The 24,996-nt window shown below is 36.1% G+C and overlaps 1 protein-coding gene across 2 annotated transcripts; it reads right to left on the bottom strand.

Annotated features, from left to right (window-relative positions):
* Positions 1–1,692: 1,692 nt before the first annotated feature.
* On the bottom strand, positions 1,693–23,718 carry LOC107671045 (somatomedin-B and thrombospondin type-1 domain-containing protein-like). Of its 2 annotated transcripts, none has more exons than XM_016463891.1 (5): positions 23,364–23,718; positions 9,715–9,897; positions 7,640–7,730; positions 4,633–4,791; positions 1,693–3,257 (listed from the first exon to the last, which is right to left on the bottom strand). In XM_016463891.1, exons 1-5 carry the CDS (start codon positions 23,593–23,595, stop codon positions 3,152–3,154), a joined length of 771 nt encoding a protein of 256 aa, XP_016319377.1. In that variant the 5' UTR covers positions 23,596–23,718; the 3' UTR covers positions 1,693–3,151. The 2 variants fall into 2 exon arrangements, with proteins under 2 accessions (XP_016319377.1, XP_016319376.1); XM_016463890.1 differs by having other exon boundaries at positions 9,715–9,900.
* Between the last annotated feature and the right edge of the window lie 1,278 nt (positions 23,719–24,996).

A 24,996-nucleotide genomic window follows, 5' to 3' on the forward strand; every position in this document is an offset into this window, starting at 1 on the left:
AACCACTGGACCATAGTTCTGACAAACACTGTGAGTACTACATTCTAGCTTTTAGTATGTTCAGTCAGTATGCATACTAGTTCTATATATATGAAGAGTTTGGTTCCAAAACGCTATAAATCCATCTTGATTAATTTGAGTAAAAATGTGTTTTCTTTACCAAGAAAGTGGCGAGATGAAAACCACTATTTTCTGTTTCAATCTTTCACATAGCATCTTTAGGTTATAATAACATTAAAAATTCTAATCCAGATTTTGATTGTAAAAGATTTATTATAAAAACTGATTATTTTTTTCCCAAAATGCAATAAATCCATTGAATCAATATAAAAGTTATTTTTCATATTGAAACTGTTGAAAATACACAAAGAAAGTTGATCCACATACGACAGCCTCTGAACTTGGTCAATACTAATCTTATTAATAGCTTACGTTTCTTCCCCACCGCAGAAACCACCACAGGTTCATCAATGCGTCAAAATTATTAATTTTTTTAGGGCTGCACGATAAATCGCATGCGATTGTCATGCTCATCTCGTCAGTAAAGCCGGTTCTGTGATTAGTAGTAAATCTCCATCACATGCTTTCAGATGGAGCGGCATTTAATACACAGAGCCATAGAACACTGACAAGCTATGCAATATCGCGTTCATAATCGAAAACGATTCATCTGCGATTATGAACACGATATTGCGTAGCTTGTCAGTTACTGTTTACAATGCATGGAATGGTGCGCTGTGATTGGTTGAGCGGATGTATCGCATTCTGCAGAGAAGGGAGACTGGCGTTTGTCGCGGTTTGGAAAGACAGGGAGAAAACAAGACAAAATAAGATGGCGGATATCGCATTTTGCGTAAAATTAAAAATTGGCTTTTCAATACCGACCAGATACAATACTGATTTGTTTTTGGAACCAAACTCTTCATATATATATATATATATAGTTCAAATTTATTTCTAAAGCACTGAACAACAACGTTGACCATAGTGCTGTACAAACAGTAACACAATGAGCAGAAGACAACATTTAAAAAGGGATCATATCCATATACTTAAATAAGTAATATAAAAGAAACCTTAAAAACAATCAAAATACATCTTAAGATCAGAAAAGGCATATATGGCACTAGCAACCGTCGCAATTATCTTTGATTGAATGCCATCATAACATTTTTTTTTTTTCAAATATATACAGTATATTATAAAGTATAAAATCATATATATAATATATAAAATCAGAAAAGTTTATTGAGCAGCAAATCAGCATATTAGAATGATTTCTGAAGATCATGTGACACTGAAGACAAGAGTAATGATGCTGAAAATTCAGCTTTGATCACAGAAATAAATGTAATATTACTGTTTTTGCTGTATTTTGGATCAAAAACATAAAAATATACTATTAAACAGTAGTGTGTGTGTGTGTGTGTGTGTGTGTATATACAAACACACACAAAAAAACTAAAAATATATTTGTAAAGACATCCATACATTGGCTTTTTTTAGTTTACTAAAACTAAATGAGCATATTTTTTGTTAAATCAGTTACAGTAAAAAGTAGCATGTGGTTCATTATACATAGTAATTATGTTATTTTACTCAGTATGTTCAAAACACTATATAGTGCATATATAGGTATAAATACACATTTAAAAAATAATTTTGTAAAGATATTCATACATTGGCATTTTTGTTAGAAAAGTTAGTTTTTTATTTTTACAAAAGTCATTTAAAGCATTGAAGCAGAAGTTTAAAGTAGAAGTGTAAAGCAGTGCAGAAAGTACTGGTTAGAGTAACTGTGTCGGTTGTTAATTCAGACAAATTCCATCCAACAAACTGAACATCAACACATGATTACCTGAATCTGAAGTATACTGTACTTAGCATGCTGCTGAGCTAGCATGCAAAAAATGCCACAAAATATATGTAGTGAGCGTAGCATGTGTGCAGACGGGTGCATGTAAACAAGACGAGCCCTTTGATCTGTAATGAGCACATGCACGCTAAATACCTGCTACGGCTCGGTGACGCCAGTTACTGCGTTACTCAAACCACAGCATCAGAATCACACTGAAATGTCAATTATGACACTGAAAAAGCAAGCAATGATAGAAAATTAACTGAGACGAATGACTGTTTAATGTGTGATGGGAATACGAATAACATCGCAAATAACAAAAGGCAAAAAAATCGTACAAAAGCATCAATAAAACTATTGAAATATTACTTAAAGACAAAAATACAATGAAATTGCAATCTAGAAAGTACTAATTTGGTGCAGTCCTGATGTTATACTATATGTGTGCGCGAAAGTCATTATATATTAGAGTCAGGGATGCTGTAATAATAAATAAATTGGACATTTATTTTAATAAAATTAATTGGATTTTATGGAAAGGCAATTTCTGCAGAGACCAGCAGTAATGAGAAATGTTTTATACTGTGATGGACAAATTATACGTCATCAGTTGTGGTCCACGACCACAATTGAGGGCACTTTGCTTTTATACCAAATGAAAACACAGGAAACGTATCCCATTTTCAAGAAGAATCGAATGCAGTTTCGAATACAGCTTTCAAATCATGCAAACAAAATGAACGCTGATGTCAAAGCAACTTTGGTCAACGTGTGAAAGTGGCATTCATAAGGCACTGTAGTGTTTTGCACAGATCAGGACACTTGAAAATGAACAGAGAAGGGATTTTCTCCAGAAAACGAAATACTACCAAATAGAAACATTTATATACATTAGCTTGTCTTTCAGCAACTCGTGCATTAACGAGTTTTGCATTCAAAACACATGCAACACGTGCCAACATTACTTACACACGCACACTGACACACAGAAGTACATTCAAACATATATAAATACAGTATGTATGAATCAGAAGAGAGCGTAGAAAAACAGGACAGAGTGAAATCTATAATCCAAGGCATCAGAAACGGGTGCAGGTGCATTTTGGAGGTAGATAGCAGAGCTTCAGAAGAACAGGGTTGTGTGTTGGTTTGGTGGAGGCACAGGAAGGTGACAGATTGCTTAACTTTTGATGGAGAGAATTTGGCTTCATATGTAGGAGGCTCTCCAGGACTCCTGTGGAATCATTTTAAGCAACCATGTCCCTCGAAATGAGCTTGAAAGTGTGTTTTGGTTCAGACGAAAATCATGGAGTAAGACGGACACCGGCAGTCCTCAGTGAATGACTCTCGAACCCACGACCCAGAGCAACCCGGAGCTGATGCAGCAGACCAGAAGGTTCTAGTGGAAGAGACATTGATGTCAAAAACCTCAAGTTCAGGAGCTGGAGTTATAAAAATCTTCTTATGAAAGAAGTTAAGATAAATTCTAAAAAGTGCAGTTCCTGAAAAGCTCATAAACACATGAACTTCATCTCTAGAGCTGCTCTGAGAGTCACTTCATTAATATTTTTTTGGTTTCATTTGAGAAAAACTATCGTCATATCATAGACACACAGAAGCTTAAAGGTCTTCACAGCAACCTGAAAAAAAATTAAAACCTTATTTTTTGAGGAATAATCACACTATTTTTCCCCATGTTTTAATTTTAACAGTAAATCTCTGTTGTGCAGCATTTTGTTTGCAAAAAAAATGTAAATAAATCAAAATAAACAAAGAAAGAGTTTAAAATTCTAATTTGATTAAAACTTAAAAGATAAATTCATGTTTTATGCCTTCATTTAATTACCAGAAAAATTAAAATACACAACACAGAATCTCTGAAAAAAAGAAAAAAAAAACATTTCATAGGCCCTAATATTGTAAACAAATTAATTAATTTAGTTGTTTTTATGAATTATATTAATTAGACATGCTTTTGATCATTAAAATGTAATTAAACCAGAATAATTAAAATGGAAAACACAGAATTTGGTAAAAAAATAAATAAAATAATAATAATAATAATTAAAAAAAATAATAATTAAACATTTTAAAAACACAGAATTTCAGTCAAATTTGAGGAAGAAATAAAATAGATTTCATGGGGCGTTAAAATTTTTATTTTTGTTAAATTTGTAATAAATTTCTGTTAAATTGTATATTTCATATTAATTTAACCATTAAAACAGAGTCTTAAACTGAAAAAAATGGACCCCAGAAAGGGATTTAAAAATAAAAAATGGTAAATTTATAATAAATAGCTGTTAAATTGTATAAGTTTCATGACTTCAATTAATTAGGCATGCTTTTTGAATAATAAAATGTTATTTAAATATTAAAACGCAGTCCAGAAAATTGAAACAGAATAAAATTGAATCCAGAAAAAATTAAAATGGAATTTAAGAAAAAAAAAATGTAAACAGATTTCATAGGCCCCTCCATACCGTTATAAGCGCCCACACTATTTTCACTGTGACATGAGTCCAGACCATTTTCTAATGCACTGTGTATTTTAAATAGAGCATGTTTCAAGATTAAGCAGTCTGTTGCATTTGTTTTTTTTTTGTGCTTTTAATGCGCAATTTTTAAAAACACCAATAAATTCATTAAACAACTTACCTTTGGGGATTTGAGGCAAGTTGGAGGTTATCCTAACTGTAAGAGGTTATTTCTGAAGAATTTCATTGTTAGGAATGTTTAGTAAGTTTTTGCGTATGCATGTACTTTACACGTACCTGATGTTCTGCAGCCCGTCGCCACAGCAGCGGTTATCGGTCGTCATGGCATCGCTCTGACATTCGACGCATACGGATCGTTCGCGAACCAAGCCGGCGCTCCACGGTTTCACCTTACACGCAGCGCTCGCCTGCTTCACACGCATCTGCACACAGTAACTGCAGACAGACAGACAGATTTCAGATCAAAATAACATCTGCAGACTAAATTTAAAGCATTATTCACTGAGAATCTTGCAAACTCGCCACTCATGATATGAGCAAAGATGTTTGGTTTAGGGCTGTCAAAATGGCTGAAAAACTAAATTCTAATTTTTTACTTAAATATTATCAATAGTCGAATTATATTCGAATTTAAAAGGCATAATTACAGTTGGGGGGGGGCTTTTGGCTTCTCTCCTGAGGCCACATCAAGCAAAATATTATGCACGTTTCTTCAAAGCATAATAAAATAACACGACTATCTTTGAAAAAAGTGCATAATGTTTAAAATAATGCTTATAAACCGTATATAATTAATAAAGTTGCTTAAACAATTAGAAACAAAACGGCATCATGCATGTATAGTTTAATACAAAGCACCGAAAACCAATCACAAAGAGTACTTTCTTCATTTAAAAACTTGAGATGCACTGGGATGGGGAAAACCACCATAAAGTCTTGAGACATGTTTTTTAAAAGTTTAACTTGCATTCATTTTACATGGCTTTCTAAACATGCGGCTGGCTCTCTTGTGCGAGACGCGAGTGCAACGGTGATAGATGTCCCTCTAGAAAATGTGATTAAATATGCGTTCTGTGTGAACGGCTTGGTTTCGGTTTTGACATAAACAACATCTTCCCCGCATTGATTGTTCTCTTTTTCTGCAATATTTTGAATGAACAACGTAGCAGCGCCACATTCAGTGGCTTCAACTGGATAGGCTAACAAAAGCATTAAAATGCAATGACACTTACATTGTCGTCGCATTTCGTGCGCCACCGATAAGGCTGCCTGATGCACACCTAAAATTCGAATGCAACGTTTTTGCATTCGAATGTGGATTTTTATTTTAAATTCGACGAATATTCGAAATTCAACTTTTTTTTTTGACAGCCCTAGATTGGTTGCACACTGTATGAAACCTGCTTGATGATGAATGAACACTGAATTGTGCTTTTATTTCCACCAGGACTTTCTGCAGGCTGTATAAAGTTAAAGGTCAGTCTTCCCACGCTGGATTTCATTAGTTTGATGTGTTATGCCTGTGTGGCGTCCTTTCCTCCTCCGTGGTCTCTACACCTGCGATTATTGAAAGGGTTTGCTCTGGGATTTCCTGTGTGTGTGGTTTGGAAGGATCCTCACATAGTCGTTTAACCACAGTTCATTTGAACCTGCACCTGCTATTTAATTCCCGCCATCCTATTTAACTCCTCATTATCTGACGCTGATCACACACACGTCGAGTTCATTCTCACACACACACTAATCTGATTTCCTGGCCTCAGGCAGGTGTTACTAGGGGTTTAAGAAGGGATATAAAGCGATTTAAGGACGGGTTTGTAAAATCATTTAAATTAATTAAGTTGTGGACTTTGCTGTACTCAAAATACAACCAGTTAAAAACGGTTTTATGGCTGTTAGTATGAATATGTTAGTCTTAGGTTATCTATAAGCTAGTGTGCTTTAAAAAAAAAAAAGACAAAATTCCCATTTAGAAAGAATATGTATTCAACATTTAGTCTTTCTCATCCACCAATACAAAACAAACATTTTGATGACATCACTCTGCACTTCCGCTTCTCATCAGGTTTTCTGTCCAATCAAACGCTTTCTGAAATCTGAAGTGACCTGCCCCCTACACTCTATAAAGTAATTTGTTCACACGTTTACTATTTTCTATATAGTGAATGGCATATCATGCAATATATAGTGAATAGGGAGTGAATCAGATGTTTGAATGTACACAATATAATATAGTGGAAATATAATTGGAATACAGCGTACAAGTTGTATAGACTACTTTTAAGGAGCTTTACAGCCTAAGTGTCCATTCAATTTCACTGTGCACATTTCTCTGTTACATAAGGTGATAAATAATTTCAACAGAAAAATGAAAATCATAATGGCTTTAGAATGAATTGAGGGTAAATGATGACAGGATTTTCATTTTTGGGTGAATTATCCCTTTAAAGTCATGTGAAATGCAAGGAGCGACAGATCTTTTCTTTTTTTTTTTCTTTTTTTTTAATGAAACAGATGGATGAATCGTTCACAATAAGATCTATAATATCCATTTGGAAAATATAAACGTGTTTTTTCATTTCATGCTGACTTTTTACATATCAACCTGTACATACAGACACAATAATCTAAAGTATGTCCAGCAAGTATGCTATTTTTGGCGAAAGGATAAAAAAATAAATATAAATAAAAAGGGTGATTGCGACTTTTTATCTCACAATTCAGTCTTTTTTTGAGAAAAGTCAGAATTTAGAGACAAACTCGGAATTGTGAGAAAGTCAAAATTCTGAGTTTATATATCTTTCAATTCTGTTTTTGTTTTAAGTAAAAAATATAATCGCAACTTTTTATCTAAAAATTCTGACTTTTTTTGTTCATATCTTGCGTTTATATCACACAGTTCTGAGTTTATATCTCACATCTCAGTTTATATTTTGCAGTCCTGAGTTTTCTTCTCAGAATTGCGGAAAAAACCTCTGAATTGTGAGATAAAAATATATAAATGTAAGCATTATATTTGGATAATGTTAAGTAAAAACACAGATACCCACCCCATATCAGGTCTATTTGACTGAAACTATGATTAAAGATCATTTAATTAATCCTAATAAACAGCTTCATATTCATCTTGTTCTCATTGTGCCGTAAATCTAGACAACACTTGATATTTAGGCTCCTGTCGCAACCTTTTGCTAGAAGACAGGAAGGTCTTTGATCACTGTTTGAATTATCTGTTAATGTAGCTGCATTCGTCCTGCTTTCTATAATATCCCGCCGCTCTCACCTCTTCTTTTCCTCCTTCATAAGCATGTGCGGCCGTCTCCAGGGGTCCTTAAAGTTCCGCTTGAATGAGTCAGGCAGGATTTTGGCCACCTCTGAAGAGGAGGAAGAGATCAAGATAATGAAAGAGAGCAAATTAAACTCCTCCAGAGACGAAACGCAGCACCAGAGCACAAAACAAACACACTCACGAGCCCCACATGCATACAGCAGTGTGCTTCATGCTTCACCCTTAAAACAGTTTTTAAACCTGTATACAGTATTTCTCATTCGTGTACTAAACAGTAGTTTTTTATGGAAGCCTGTTTCCGCCACTGAATAAAAAATACAAAAAGGTAACTGGGACTTTATCTCACAATACTGACTTTTTTATCTTACACTTGCGAGATATAAAGTCAGAATTGCAAGTTATAAAGTCCAATTCTGATGGGGAAAAAGACTGATATTTTCTTACAAATGTGAGTTTATATCTTACAGTTCTGACTTCACAACTCGCAATTACTGTACGTGTATATAAGATATAAACGTGCAATTCTGAGAAAAAGTCACAGTTGTGAGGTTTAAACTTATTTCTCAGAATTGCATGTTTAAATCTCGCAATTCTGATTTGTAATTCAGAATTGCATTACACAGAATTGTATTTTTTTATTTATTTCTTTACCCATTTATTTTTCAGTGGCAGAAATGGGCTTCCATAGTTTTATTAAGCTCATATTTGAGAGGCATGTTCATGGCATATTTGCTTATGGTACAATGCAATGCTATTAACAACATGATCTGCAAAGACATGAAAGGGTGACTAATAACGGTGCAAACTTGAGCACCTAAAATACAATGATGTTGGGGGGGGGGGGAAACAATGGACATGTTGTCAACTAACAAGAAATATTTGCAGTCTTTTGTGTGTGGTCAAATGTCTTGCTATGAGATCTCAGCTAAAATGAAAACAGTGCAGCTCGCAGCTGCGCTCAAACACACAGAGCTAGTAAAATACGTCTCTTCAGGCAACTAAGGTGGAATGATTTAGTGGAATGATAATGCGATACTGATGTGGAAATTCACATGCACTGACATTGACTCCAGTTCTATAAACAAACACACATTTTTCATTCCCTCTTTATCTCACTCTGGATGTCACACACACACAGAGACACTAAAAACCGAGTGAGCTTCCTACACAGACAGCATTTTAAGAGATTATACGCATGCTGCCAATTAGTGCTGGGCAGTATACCGATTCATACCAAATACCGGTGTTAATTTTTGTTATGATATGAATTTTTAAAATACCGCAATACCGGTGTATGTCGCTTAATTAAACAACGTTCGGAACGCGACACTGTTTGAAAGACTCCTGGTTAACATGTATTAAAAGGGGTCGTGTTTAGTCACTATTTTGTGTGGTATTTTTTGACAATATTCACTCATCATGACAGTAAAATAGGGCATTCTAAGTCAATATACTGCAGTATTTCCTCTCTCAATCAGTAGAAAATATGGTTAACACCCGGTCATGCATGGAAAAAAATACCGTTGTGTACCGTGAAACCGGTATAATTTTGAAAAATACCGTGATATAAAATTTTTGGTCATACCACCCAGCACTACTGCCAATGCAAAGCCCTTTTATAAAATTAGGTGGTATAATTCTACTTCTTTTAAGATAAGCCAATTTTTTAAGCAGCATTGCACAGCATGCATCCTTCATGGAGAAGCCAATCCCAGTTTAAATCTTGCAAAATCTTTCATAAATTTTTTCTGCATGAGTGTTTCTAATACAGCGGTTGAGGGAGTGATGGCAAATTTGACTTCTTTCTCCCTATAATTTTTTTTTCTTCTTTGGGAAAGTCATAGAAATACCATTGTGGGTTTTGTCTTTTGCTATTGGAGCACACTTGAAAAAAATATTATATTTGTTGTCCTTTCCATTCGCCACTATAGAATTTTATCCAACTATGATGACTTCTGTTTCTGAGAAACCTGGATATGTGAAAAAAGTCCACTGCAGTTAGGATGCTGCCTTAGAAGTGTGCTGCCTATGTAGACGGCAAGATTTAACAGAGCTAGTATGTATATTACCTTTAGCTGCACTGCAGGTCTCGGTGTGTGCGAGACACCCGCGGCGCTGTTTGAGGTCGGGACAGGGCGTGCCTCCGTTGCGTGGGGGCGTGGCTACCTGTCGGCTTCGCTCTGTAGTCCCCGCCCCACAGACGGACGAACACGGAGACCAGGGACCCCACTGCCGGACCTCACAGTCTATAGCTGCTGAGAGGAAAACAAGAGACAGGAGCAAATGCTTTCTTTAATGCAAACATAAAAATCATTCCATGCATTACATTATCATGAGTAAAGCGAGCATTTTAAGACTTTAAACCTTTAAAACTCTGTAAATCTAGGTTTTATTGCTGTTTACAAGCCTGTTTGACCCTCAGAACAGTAAATTCTGCTTTTTGCAGATTTATTGGTCTAAGGATATAAATAGATTTAAAGAAAAACAGTGATTCAAACACAAACACAAAAATTATTCTCATGCATTCAGTTATCAGGAGTGAAACAAGCGCATGAAAAGCAGTAATATTAAAGTATTCAAACCAAAAATAAATGCTTCGGCTGAACAAGAAAATAAACCAACAGTTTGCATCAATCTTTTTCGAGTTATGATGACAAGTTCTAATTAAACTGTTCGACCAACAAACTACATTGAGTTCAAGGGACTTAATTTGTCGCAAATTTTTAATTTGATTGCTCATAAAAATTACATTTTAATATGCCTCTGGTCATGGCGAATGAGTGTTGTGTAATGTGTAATGATGCCTACAAAAACTTCAACATAAACTCTTGTAAATGTCAAACATGACAGCAGTAAACACTTATTTTACTAAAAAAATAAAATAAATAAATAACACTTAATTTTAACATTCATTCTCTTTAAAATGCAAAACATGTTTGGAACTAGAAATCCATTGCCCAGTTTCCAGTCAAAGACAATTTCATTAAGTTTTTATTTCAGTTTGAATTACACAAAATATTAAGTTTGATCAACATTATTGTCAACAGAACTCATCAAAATAATGTTTGCAACTTAAAAGTTTTAATTAGGGCTGGGTATCGAGTTCGATACTTTTTAGGCACCGACCGAATTGCCTCGATACCATCGAGTATCAAAAAACGTCTCGTCGTTCGGTACCAAATTTCGATACCTAAGGGGTTAATCTCATCAGCGTCAGTGAGCCAATAAGCCTGCAGCACAAGACGGTGTGTTCGACCAGAAGAGGTGCGGCGCAGATCGATCATCCACGAGAGCGATTCGAAAACGCACGGAGCAGTCTGCTCTCTTTAGCTCTCGTGGTACTGTAATACACCGATCGGTCTGCACAGTCTGTCTGCGTCAAGTCGAACACACTACAGTTTACACCGGTTACACTTAGAGATGTGGCGCACACGTGAGGCTGTAGTGCGAATGTGTCCCAGCCCCCTTAGATGTAAGGCTACATTTACACTGGTGCGTTTATGTTTTAAAATGAAAACGATCCTCGTGCTTTCCACTATCTCCAACAAACGACAGACCGGTCATTCAGTCATTCGTTTCCAATGGAGAGTAGCGCGGGAGCTGCGTGGAGTTCCGATCATATGCAGATGTCCGTTCATACTAACGTTACACGACCGAAAGCGCGTTATGTGACCATTCATGCAAACTGTAGCATCATGTTACATAAGACAATAAATAAGATTTATATTCTGCTTTTACTCAAAACTCACTTTAAACCACCATCGAGTGTTTGTAATAACTTCGGATTGCCGTCTAATGTGTGTTTTGGCCACGTAATGTTGCTGAAATGAAATATGTTATTACCTCTGAGTCAGAGCAGCGATCATCGAAGAGAGAACACAAGCAGACAGCGCTGGAAGCTGCTAATGCTCATCAGTAAATCAGTGGAAAATAAATAGAAATCATGATTCTGTCTGAACTGCGTTTTAAAACGAACACGCACTCGTGTAAATGCCTAACAGATGTGTAAACTGAAGACTATTTGAGCTTTATTAAAACTATTTGCACTGATTTATTGTGTTGGTTACAGATAATGTAATCTTGTTAAAATTGATTTCATAAAATTGGTATCGAAAAAAGTATCGTTCAGGCACCGGTATCGAAGTCAAGGTATCGGTATCGATATCGAAAATTTTTGAATGATACCCAGCCCTAGTTTTAATAAATCAATACGTTTTTATTTTGTAACTGCATTTAATTAAGTTGTGATAACAGGTCCCCTGAATATCTGTTTAGAGTGCAGGTGAAGAATGCATGAACACCGATCACATTAGAGTTTGCAATCACACAGCTGTGTGCAGTGACATCATACACACCCTCAAACTACACACAAACAGAGAAGAAAGCAAACGCCGCTGAGTCTGGATCTCAATAACACAGCTGCTCTCTCATGTGGGCTTCAGAGGAACTGAGATCCCCGACAGTTTCACGTGGGCTACACGCTCCAAAATGTTTGTAAACTCAGCTAGTGATTTCTGTGGCACATCCTAAAGTGTCTGAGTGTTTGTGATCCTGTATTCAAGAGAACGAGTAAACATTTAGGGTCTTTGGTTTACTCAGTACTGCTTCTACACGTCAAGTTAAAGTCCTACACCAAGTTAAAGCTCTCAAAGCAGCTTTTCACCAACTAGGAGAAGTTAAATGTCTTGGTTGTCTCTCAGGTTCTCGATTAGAAATTAGTGAAAATTGTTATAAAGGAAATCCTATACCAATTTTTTCAGTGTATCATTAATCCAGCTAAATTAAGACAGTAATGGAGTGTTGTTAGACTGAATAATCTCATACATACAACACTGGCTACTGTACAGCATGTTCCCAAAAAGCATGTAGCCTAATGCATTTGGTGCATGTGTTTGTGGTGTAATTTTGCATTCTACTTGAGCTTTAGAGTAAATCTTTAGGATTAACCCCCTGTATATGTAACATATGCTCACGTTATCCACCAGAACATGCAAACCACACGAACACAGCTGGCGTGCACACATGCAATCAGGTACTGTATGTGAGCATGCACACGTCGCACACACACACACACACACACACACACACACAGATCTCACAGAGCACATGCAGACTGCAGCTGTAAACCATATCAAAGCTCTGATGCATGAAATACTGGGCCAACATTAAACAAAACTGAAGTGCACACATATGCTACACTCAAAGCGCAAATAAAACTAAGATAAACTCAAAACAACTCAAATTCACAATTATAATAAACAAATGCATGTGTGTTTGATCTGGACTGATGTGCACTCTATTTGTTGAGACCCTATAAAACTTTCTAAATCTGGTTTTTATTGCTGTTTACAGACCTGTTTGACCCTCAGAGCAGTAAATTCTGGTTTTTACACTGCTGTAAGTATACAAATGGATTTAAAGAAAAAAAGTTATTCAAAATAGAACCCAAAGCCAATTTAAAGTTGTATGACCAAACCCTCCTGGCCCTACACTGAAAAAAATTACTTTCTTCTTAAGTATTTTTGTCTTGTTTTTGTTTTGTTTACTTCTTAAACATTCTTAAATCAAGATACCTTAACGTGAGGAACAAAATGATCAGAAATGGTCAGAAAACAAGACGTAATATATTAAGTCAAAATTAATATAAAATTTAAAAAAAATCTGCCAATGAGGTCTGAAAACAATCTTGTTTTCCATTTAAATTAAGTTTATTTTTCTAATGCTACTGGCAAACATCTTTTCCTTGTTTTAAAGCATAAACTCACCTTTTTTTCGAAAAAACAAGACTTAATCTTAAATCGTTACCTTGATTTAAGAGTGTTTAGAAATTTATACTGGAAAAGAAGCCAAAAATACTAAGAAACCCATTTTTTGCAGTGCACAGACTTGCGTAAACCACATAAAACCTGTACAACAATGCATGTAAAATCTTTAAGTGCATATCCTAAAATCTATCACTGAAAGTGAACATATTATATAATTATGTCAATTATATGGATCCTTTTTTTCCAACCCGTTTTATGGACATTATTGTAATGATTCACTTGCCAAACCTAGATTTCACAAAACAAAGGTTTGACAAAGCAAAACTGAAATCATGCTGAAGTAGTAGCTAGCGTACATGCATCCCTGGTTGGGAATCACTGCTTTATTTCATTTATTGTCGTTCTCTCGGTGACCTCACGGCTTGTGTGTTCTCATTCTTCTATTCTTCCACACCAGAGTGACACATCTCAACAATGAACGCAAACACACTCACAAACACACACCTACAAACAAAGGCCCTGTCAAATTCCCCACATTCCCCTGCATTAGTTCTGCAGATATGCCTTGCATCCCGTTCCCAGACAAACCTCCCCTTGCTCGCACCGTCATCGGTGGTCCAACGGGCCCAACAGCATTTTAATCTTACTCGCACTCCTGGGTCACCAAAGGTCACAAGTGTTCTGATCAGGTGACCTGCTTACCAACAATGTCTTAATTGTAGTATTATGTATGTGTAAATCTGGATTGTTCAGAGTCAGACATAGTTCCTTCTTAAAAAAATACGGAGCCAAATGGTTTTCATGACATTCGGTTCCATTAACAGGTATTGAACATCTGCGTTCTTCAGTCATCATACTAAAACACTTTGTGAATCTATTAGATCTGAAGCACATGAGGATTTATGTGAGTTTGCTGAAATGAAACGAGAGAGAAAACAATACAAATAATCTTACTGTTGCAACATCGTTACTGATTGCACACAACAAACATGATGAGTGAATTATGAACTAATGATGTGTTGTTTGTGATTTGGCTCTATGAAAGACATTTTTTCTTTTTATTTATTTTTTGTTAAATTAATGCAAGACTGAACAATAGGATGGGTTTTTTTTCGCCACATGCACTCCATATGTCTGAATGTTGTGTTGATTTTTCATACACACATACAAGACATTGTTACACATTTTCACTGTAATTATGCAACTATACATGTTGGATGGTGCTGTTTTGAATGTTATCATTTATTTTTATATGGTGCAGAGTGTTCCATTTTGATTGTGATTTGTTTGGAATGGTTTGTGTTTTGGATAGTTCAATATAAAATAAATGAAACATTCAAAGTGTTAGATGTTTTTACATAGTTTAATAAAGTTTTTATACCAAACAAAGTAAATTTGAGATTATAAGTATACACATTTCAATCGTAGATCAAACCAATTATATTTGGCTGAATTATAAAAGCCAGAAGTGGTACTAAATGAAGAGTCATTTGGGAGTCGAAAGAGTTGCTTCTTACTGCTTAACCGAGTCAAATCGTTTGACTTACTAAAAAAAGCCAAAATACCCATTACTATTATGAAATAATGACTCTTTGGTTCTTTTTAATGAATCGGTGTAAAAGAATGAAGTACTAAAAGAATCCTCCATAGAATCATTAATGAACCAGAACCAGTAAAATGAATCTGAATTAGAAGCAGAACTGTTCATTTATTACAATTACAATTCCTGCCAAAATTGTGGAGGAAAAGAATACAGGAATCTCTAGAATATTTCATTGCCATACAAAAATCTATAATCCATAATAATGCTTCTTCCCGTGCAAAGGTCCATCTCCTGTGGTCTCTCACATCAAAATCCACACACATATTTGTTTAGAGTTGTTTTGGCTTGATCTGTGCAGATTTCTCTCCTGATTCAGACCAGACCAATTTTTCACTGGAGGAAGCGTTATTATGGACTTGTATTTTAGCCGGAAGCAATGGTTTGAAGTTAAAAACGTCTTGATGGATTTGTTTCTTACAAACACGCAGCTTTTCACTTCTCAGGACATTAACTGCTGGACTGGAGTGCTGTGGATTACTTGTGGAATACTGTGATGCTTTTATCAGCTGTTTGGACTCTCATTCTGACGGCACCCATTCACTGCAGAGCATCCATTGCTGAGACACTGATGCAATGCTACATTTCTCCAAATCTGATGAAGAAACAAACATTTTTGGGTGAACTACTCCTTTTGGATCGTTTTGAAGAGCCAAAGAATCACACCTCCTCACACATTCACAGATGGAGCAGCTCTTCTGAGTCTTAATTAACGTTAGGCCAGTCAAAAGATGATGTGGGAGGACAGAGAGGAACATGTGGTTTTCCTCAAGACCAACACATTCATGAAATGTGCGTGTGTCAGGTAACATGCAACATGTGCACCAGACTGTTCCTGTTCACTGTTCATGCATGCTCTTATTCGCTCTCACAGCACACGGGTGTTTATGAGGGCCACCAAACCCACGACAGATATTCCTCAGCATTCCTCACTGTCAGGAATCTGTCACAGAGACAAAAAAGCTCCGTCCTGAGAGACGTCAAACAGACTCATGTCAACACACTAACCTCACAGCAAAGACAGAGTCGTGTAAACAGCATCTTTCACCATCCATCAGAGTAAGATCAGTCTTCAAAACCAACTCAACAAACGCTGAAATCTTAAAAATGCTTGCAGAATGAAAGTCTCTTAAGGGTTATGATGTGAAGCAGACTGTATAAAAAACATCTTAAGCACTTTAAAGGTGTCAACTTGTTTTGACTTTGATTGAATCTTCAGAGTTGTGAGGAAATCCTGAGGCAGAATTTACATTCGGTTGTACTTCATGCAGATCTGCTCACCTCCATTAGCTGCACTAATGGCGCCGTGTGTTTAACATGCCATGCACTCACGTTTGGACAGTATTCACGTTTAACATCTACAGCATCCGGTCCGGTGGGGCCACTGTCTGACAGATGACTGGGATTTTGGCTAAAATGTTTGTATACATTATAAAGATGATGCCTGAATCTAGTGGTGGGTGGTATGACCTAAATCTTATATTAAGGAACAATCCTTTTAAGTTAAAATAAAATTTTAGAATTTTAGTTTTAGAAAATATATATACAGGCTATATTTTATGTTTACAAATATGTATTTAATTTTTTTAAATATATTTTATAAATGTATATTTTATTATATATATTTTATACATAAAACACAGCCTATATAATGGTTTTCATATTGAACCCAAATATAACCTTGAACTAGTGCCTATTCTTGAATACTCCAGTGAAATACTTAAAAAATATTATTATTATTACTATTATTCATTATTATTATTTACTTAATTTTTATTTGATATATTTAGCCATTTATTTATTTATTTATGATGGACTCAAACCTAAGATGGGTATATTTGTAGCAAATGCATGAAAAGTCTGACATCAATGCTTCACATTGCTCAGTGTAAATGTTATATCTCTGTAATGGTTAAAACATTTCAACTGTTGGGCAATATACTGTATAACCCTCCAGTATAGAGTCATTCTGCTGTAGTAATATAGTTCATTTGTGGTTCAGACTGTAACTGTAAATGACCCAGAGCCTTGAACAGAATGTCTCTGACCAAACAATCAGAAACAGACTTCACGAGGGTGGCCTGAGGGCCCGACCTCCTCTAGTGGGCCCGGTGTTCACTGCCCGGCACTATGGAGTTCGATTGGTATTTGCCATTGAACACCAGAATTGGCAGGTCTGCACTGGCACCATTTGCTTTTCACAGATGAGAGCAGGTTCACCCTGAGCACTTGTGACAGACGTGAAAGGGTCTGGAGAAGCCGTGGAGAACGTTATGCTGCCTGTAACATCGGAAAGCATGACCGGTTTGGTGGTGGGTCAGTGATGGTCTGGAGAGGCATATCCATGGAGGGACGCACAGGCCTCTAAAGCAGTGGTCGCCAACCCGTATATAACCTTGAACTAGTGCCTATTCTTGAATACTCCAGTGAAATACTTAAAAAATATTATTATTATTACTATTATTCATTATTATTATTTACTTAATTTTTATTTGATATATTTAGCCATTTATTTATTTATTTATGATGGACTCAAACCTAAGATGGGTATATTTGTAGCAAATGCATGAAAAGTCTGACATCAATGCTTCACATTGCTCAGTGTAAATGTTATATCTCTGTAATGGTTAAAACATTTCAACTGTTGGGCAATATACTGTATAACCCTCCAGTATAGAGTCATTCTGCTGTAGTAATATAGTTCATTTGTGGTTCAGACTGTAACTGTAAATGACCCAGAGCCTTGAACAACATCATCTAAAGTCAGACAACAGCCAAGACTGGGAACAATTACTGGGAACATCAAGAGCAGATTATTAGATGAAACCTGCTCCAGGGTACAAGAGAGAGAGAAAAATAGGAAAGATAATACTCTTCTCTAAAGCAGTGGTCGCCAACCCGTCGATCGCAATCGCGACTGGTAGATCTTTATCACTGTCCCAGTAGATCCCGAAAAAACAGTAAAATAAGTACAAAAATGCATTACATTTATGGGGTTATATTAATGTATCACTGAAGGGAACTGTCTTGAGAAAAGTTTAGATGGCAATGGCATTTTCTTCTCCGTGTAAAGCTTAACTCTGCTTTGTTTACAGCGGTAAACAAGGAAACGCTATAGTGCGGTCGGTTCATAAGCAATGTTGCCAAGTCCGCGGTTTTCCCGCGGAATTGGGCTACTTAACACTGTTGCCGCGGGTTGTCGTTCGTGTCCGCGGGTTGAAGCGATCCCAATAACGTGATATTTAGTCCCTGGAATGTCAATTTTACTGGAAGATCCCCGCCGAAAAACGTGTATTTTACCCCCGGAATAAACAGGAATGGTTTTACAGGTGGAGGCCACTGACATTGTGTTCCCTACTCATCTTTTCTGACTGTTTTTCACTAGTTTTGCATTTGGCTAGGGTCAGTGTCACTACTGGTAGCATGAGGCGATTTGTTATAAAGGAAAATAGCCAATAAATAAATTTGCTTAAAAATCAGTATCAGTATCAGAATCTAATTTGCTAGTTAAAAAAAAAAAGAAAGAAATAAAAGAAAATCTGAATTCTGAATCAGCTATGATCGGCGCATTACTAATTAATATACTAAGTAAAAGGCCTCAAATTTGAAGTAAAATCTGGGATGTCTTTTTCTATCAATTCTTCAATAGGTAGATCTTGTCTTTCATAAAGGCCGAGAGCCGTGGAGAATGTTATGCTGCCTGTAACATCGTTCAGCATGACCAGTTTGGTGGTGGGTCAGTGATGGTCTGGGGAGGCATATCCATGGAGGGACGCACAGACCTCTACAGGCTAAACAATGGCACCCTGACTGCCATTAGGTATCGGGATGAAATCCTTGGACCCACTGTCAGACCCTACACTCTTAAAAATAACTCACTCTTATAAAAATAATACACTCTTTTTGTCTAAATGGTTCCATAAAGAACCTTTAACATCTGAAGAACCTTTCTGTTTCACAAAAGGTTCTTTGTGGCGAAAGAAGGTTCTTCAGATTATAAAAAGGTAAGAAAGAGATGGTTCTTTAAAGAACCTTTGACTGAATGGTTCTTTGTGCAACCAAAAATGGTTCTTCTATGGCATCGCTTGAAGAATCTTTTGAAGCACCTTTATTTTTAAGAGTGTATGCTGGTGCAGTGGGTCCTGGGTTCCTCCTGGTGCACGACAATGCCTGGCCTCATGTGGCGAGAGTATGCAGGCAGTTCCTGGAGGATGAAGGAATTGATACCATTGAATGGCCCCAATGCTCGCTTGACCTAAATCCAATAGAACACCTCTGGGACATTATGTTTCGGTCCATCCGACGCCACCAGGTTGCACCTCAGACTGTCCAGGAGCTCAGTGATGCCCTGGTCCAGATCTGGGAGGAAATACCCCAGGACACCATCCGTCGCCTCATTAGGAGCATGCCCCAATGTTCTCAGGCATGCATACAAGCATGTGGGGGCCATACAAACTACTGAGTACCATTTTGAGTTGCTGCAATGAAATTTCAGAAAAATGGACTAGCCTGCTGCATCCTTTTTTCACTTTGATTTTCAGGGTGTCTTTGAATTCCGCCCTCTGTAGGTTGATAAGTTTCATTTCCATCAAACGATGTAGCATCCTTTCGTTCCTAACACATTACCCAGTCCGTATCAGTGTAGATATCCAGCATTCTATTTTTCCCCATTGAGATCTGATGTTTTCAAAGTGTTCCTTTCATTTTTTTGAGCAGTGTATATTAGCATTATTTTAGTAAATATTCACATTGTTATTGGTCCTTCTGGTCATTTAACAAAACTTCACTGTTTTATTTCTTACATTAAACATTTTGAATAATTTTAGCATCAATGGCTATGTTGTGGACTGATATAGTTTAAAGGGGACATATGATGCGATTTCAAGTTTTCCTTTCTCTTTGGAGTGTTACAAGCTGATTGTGCATAGATAAGATCCCTGAAGTTGCAAAGACTAAAGTCTCAAAACCAAAGAGATATTCTTTATCAAAGTTAAGACTCTGCCACGCACCCCTAAAACGGCTCGTTCTAACACGCCCCCACATATCTACCTCACTATGTGGAAATATTTGCATAATGCACCCAAATGTGCACGCAAAGAAAGAAGGTGTGGTTTCAGTAACCGCAGTTAGTGTTGAAGCAGCCATGTCAGGGAGACGCTGTGTGTTAAAAAAGCATCATATGACCCCTTTAATAAAATTTCAAGTTTCAAGCCATTTCTGAGCAAATACAGAAATATCAAGATATATCAAATATCAAAAAATAATTAAAATACGGCGCTATAATTGTTTAGCAATATCACCCAGCCCTAAAACACACCCAAACTCATAAATCTGTTTAAAGGTTCACAGAGTTTTGTTTTTCTGTTAGCAAATATTTTGCATATTTGTTTTCCTCAGCTATATATATCAAGTCAGCAGCTGAAACACACACACATATGGCAGTAATCATGGCTGAGGGAGTGTATGTCTGAATGAATCAGATCAAGCTGTTATTTGGAGACGTGAACAAACCAAAACCAACCGAATCCTTCCAGTCCAACATTACTCATAATAAAACATAATAAAAATGAGCCGCACAGCGACGACGGCGACGAGCGATCACAAAGACAACAGCAAACCTGCCAACAACATCCGGCTTGGACTAGGAATCATGAGTGAACTTTGAAGAACTGTTGACTTTATTTGAGAGATGTGTGTGCATTTTCAAAACTATTTTTAAAACAATTATACTCCTTTTGTTAAATGTTTTTGCATCTCTCTTTTCAATAAAATCGCACTCGTTTTGATATGTTCTAATGCACTGACATTCAGACATTTATAAGTGTGACTGGAGTGTTTTCATGACTGTCACGCTCTGCTTTTAGAGGTTTTAAAGTCTCAGTGACTGAGTTTTACAGCGTAAACAAATATAATTAAGCAACTCTGAACTCCTGAGGAGCTCAACAAACCTGGAAGACGCTCAAGACCTCCCTCAGACCTCCCTCAAGTCAAAACACAGAGATGAAAGCCATCTTTATATCATGTCTTTGGCTTATATAGAGCAGAATGCTGGGATGTTTTATAGCTGCTGCGATGGGCTGATAGGATGTACTGTTTATATACATACATAGGCTGTATTTGAAGCAGTTTCTGAGCTCTGTTGCTGTAGTTGAGGCAGGTGAGAGACATACAGACAGCAGATAATGACGGCTGTGATAATAACCCAACACACATACTTCACTCAGAGACACCAGCTGTTTCTGAGCCTCTGATTTCTGTCAATACTCCATCAACAATCTCGTTCAGACGTGTCTGCTGAAAGACCTAATTTAAGACCACGTTTTGAACAAATGATGGCAGAATTATCCAATAGCAACTGTAGAAATTAAACTTCTGTCATCGTTTATTCATCCTCATGATTTTAAAGCAGTTTTTTTAGTTCTGTAAAATGCAAAAGGAGATGCTTTTTTTTTTTTTTTTTTTTTACAGCAAAAGCAAATGGTGACCATGACTTTTAAGCTTCGAAAAGAAACATAAAAGCATCATAACAGTTGTTCATATGACGTTTGCACTATATTTCCAAATTCCTTAAGTCATATGATGCTTTGTGTGAGGAATAGGCCCAAGTTTAAGATTTTATTCACTGATAAATCCTGTTCAAATCGTAATACAATTAAGCAAGAATAATTTTGTTTGAAAAAACATTTTCAGTAATAATGATTTAAAAGGACAGTTCACCCAAAAATGAAAATTCGCCATTATGTACTCGCCCTCATATCGTTCCAAACCTGTGAAACTTTCTTTCTTCTGTGTAACATGTTTGTAACCAAAACAGTTTCAGTATGCATTGACTTTTTTAATTTTTTTGTCGGATGATGAGAATGTTTGGTTACCAACATTCTTCAAAATATCATTAAAGGATTAAAGACATTTAAAAAAAATAATTTGATTTGTGCACTACATTCCAAATCTTCCAAAGTTGTATTTAAAGGGATAGTCCACTAACCATTATGTTTCGGTTCCCATTGACTTCCATTATATGGACAGAAAATACAATGGAAGTCTATGAGGTTTGGAATGACTGATGATTTTATATACATATTTGTTAACCTGCATGTCACGTGACCGATGAACTGACATGTGAAGGTGTCATTAAATTATTGAAATATTAACTTAAAATTTCAGAGTAAATTTCAAGTAAATATTTTGTGTCAATAAGGTTTGGCTGACAAAAATTAATAATAATAACAACTATAATTACAATAATTACAAATACAGCCAAGGTATACAAAAGAATAAGCAAAAAATACATAATAATAAAATGATAGAAGTTAAATAAAAACATTTAAAACATTCTTATTTTTCAAACATAAAATTAATCTTTAAACTGAACGGAACTCTGAAACAGTTCTAGAAACAAAGGCTTATTTCACCTGTGTTTACATTTATGTGTAATAAACAGAAGTAACAGATTAAGGTTACACTTTAAGATGTCCTTGTTACAGTGTAATTAATATACATTTAAGTTCGGAGTAATATGTGACCCTGGAGCACAAAACCAGTCTAAAATTGACCCTTATGACTGATTTTGTGGTCCAGGGTCACATATTTATTAACTACATGTAGGCATACTTACTATATGGTTAGGGTTAGGATTTGGCTTGGATTTACTTGCATGTAATTAGATGATATTCCTTATGATAAGACATGTCATAGGCGAAAAAAACAAATAAAACATTTTTTCAGAAGTTCTAACTTCTTTTTTTTTAAAGAAAAAAAAAAAAAAAGGAAGAAAATTACATAAAGTTCAATGCTTTATTCGCATTACATGTTTTCAGTGCTTTTTTGTTTTTTGTTTGTTCTAAGAGATTTACATATAATTTAAAGTCATTTATAAAATGTGCAAAATTTGGTTTACATTGAGCCCACTTCTTCTCATGTATCTGGAATTTTCCTAACAAAATAAACAAACGTATAATATGTTGTTCTTTACCATTCAAATTTTTGTTTTCTGTATAAAAAAGTACATCAAATATACACATTTCTATCATACACTCTATTTTTCTGTTAATATAGAATTCCAAATCCTTCCAAAATAATCTCGAGTAAATACAATGAAAAAAAAGATGCAAAATAGTTTCTTTTTCTTGACCACAAAATTCACAGGTATATGAAATATTACGCTTAAATCTTTAAAAAACATGCTTGGCGGGATAAATTCGATGAAGTATTTTGTATGACACTTCCTTCATTTTGTTATTGATACAAAACTTGTTTGCAGAAGTTCTAACTGACGGCCGTTAATCAGAGCGGCGTGACGTCACGCCAGCAGCGGCAGGTTCACGTATTTTCCCGCGGTTTATAACGGACTCACCTGAGATGTGGCACGCGGTCTGATAATCGTCGCAGCAGTCGCCGCTCCTCAGGCAGTACGTGTCGCAGTAACACACGCTTCTCCTCGCGCTCCTCTCCACGCACTCGTTATTCCGTCCCGGACAGCATCTCGGTGCCGGTCTGTCCGCGCATCCCGCCTCGCACGCGCCGCACGCGCACATCACGAGCGCGATCGCCGCACAAACGCGCGTTATCATCATCATCATCATCATCACGACGCCTCACCGAACGTCTCCGGGGTCGCTCTGATACAAAAGATGCCGCTTTAAAGAAGTTTCTCGCACAGCCGAGCACTTTCAGACGCAGCGAAGGAGAGCGGAGCGTCCCGTCTGCAGCATCGCTGAACTTCATCTGAAGCGCGCGGAGTGACGCTCACTGACGCAGCGCCGCCTGCAGGACGCATGCGCAATCACACCGCAGCACAACGACCCCATTAATATACATTTTTAAACGAATAGTGTGTATATAAACATATTTAGATTTCTATTCAACATTGTCATTCACACATACAGACACACACATGCATTTTATATTTATGATGTGATTTTATAAAGTGAATGTGCAGTGTTATCAAATATGATATTATTCGATAAAAATATATGTTAATATAATAAAATATATATATATATATGATGCTATTATACTATTATATATGATACTATTTGTATGAAGTGATATGAAAATAGCATTATTATTATTATTATTGATTATTGCATTATTTAGTCTGTCAGTTGATTTTACATTCAGCATCTCATATATTACTACACCAGTGTTTTAAATTAATTATTATTATTAATGATTTCATTTGGTATTATTAAGAGGAAATATTTGCTCACTAGAATTGATTCTTAGGGATTTTTATTAACTTTATGATGGCATTTTTGAACAAAAACAAAAAATGTGTTGTCTAAAGCCCCGTTCTCACCAAGCACGATAACTATAAAGATAACGATAAAGACATAGTTCTAAAAATCGTTCTCAATATTAAAGAATAGCAGAGTAATTCTAATGTCATGTCAAATACTTAAATAGAATAAAATAACATTGAGATTATCAATATGGGTTTTAAACCCATATTTATAAATATATTTATATTTATAAATAGTTTAAATATAATAACTGTGTGTATATATATATATATATACACACACACATACAAATCTGGTTTCTAAACCCATAAAGAGTTCTAAAATAGATTATCACAAGTATACCAAATGTTGATGCAAAAACATGAATTCACTTCGGCTGTATTTTTTGCACTACATCCTAAATATCTGGATGTGTTTGTTACGTTCTGGTGGCATCTTGCACCAAACCCTGGTTCATTTCTGTCTCTGGTTCTGAAACCCAACAAACTCGAGAACACACTTCATTCCTGCAGTGAAGCGGAGCGCCAGACATCTCAGACGTGCAGCATCTGACCTGAGATCAGAACTCTGAGCTGTTCTTACACAACATCTGCTAGTGGTTCCTCAGCTCGCTTTGGGTGATGGATGTGATCATTATGATTATGGAATCCCCCTCACATCTGACGCTGCACTCTAAAAAATGCTGGGTTAAATATAACCCAGCGCTGGGTTAAAAAGGGACAGACAGCCGCTAATGCATGCCAT

The sequence above is a fragment of the Sinocyclocheilus anshuiensis genome, unplaced genomic scaffold (assembly GCF_001515605.1).
Source record: "Sinocyclocheilus anshuiensis isolate Anshui unplaced genomic scaffold, SAMN03320099.WGS_v1.1 scaffold332, whole genome shotgun sequence".
Classification (NCBI taxonomy): domain Eukaryota; kingdom Metazoa; phylum Chordata; class Actinopteri; order Cypriniformes; family Cyprinidae; genus Sinocyclocheilus; species Sinocyclocheilus anshuiensis.

What these genes read in the sequence shown, in the direction of transcription:
- LOC107671045 (XM_016463890.1), bottom strand. Translation starts at nt 23,595, where the DNA reads ATGATGATGATGATGATGATAACGCGCGTTTGTGCGGCGATCGCGCTC. An exon ending in GACCTGCAGTGCAGCTAAAG is followed by an intron (nt 7,731 to 9,714) that starts GTAATATACATA and finishes CCTCCTCTTCAG; the next exon opens with AGGTGGCCAAAATCCTGCCT. An exon ending in GACGGGCTGCAGAACATCAG is followed by an intron (nt 3,258 to 4,632) that starts GTACGTGTAAAG and finishes CTCTTCCACTAG; the next exon opens with AACCTTCTGGTCTGCTGCAT.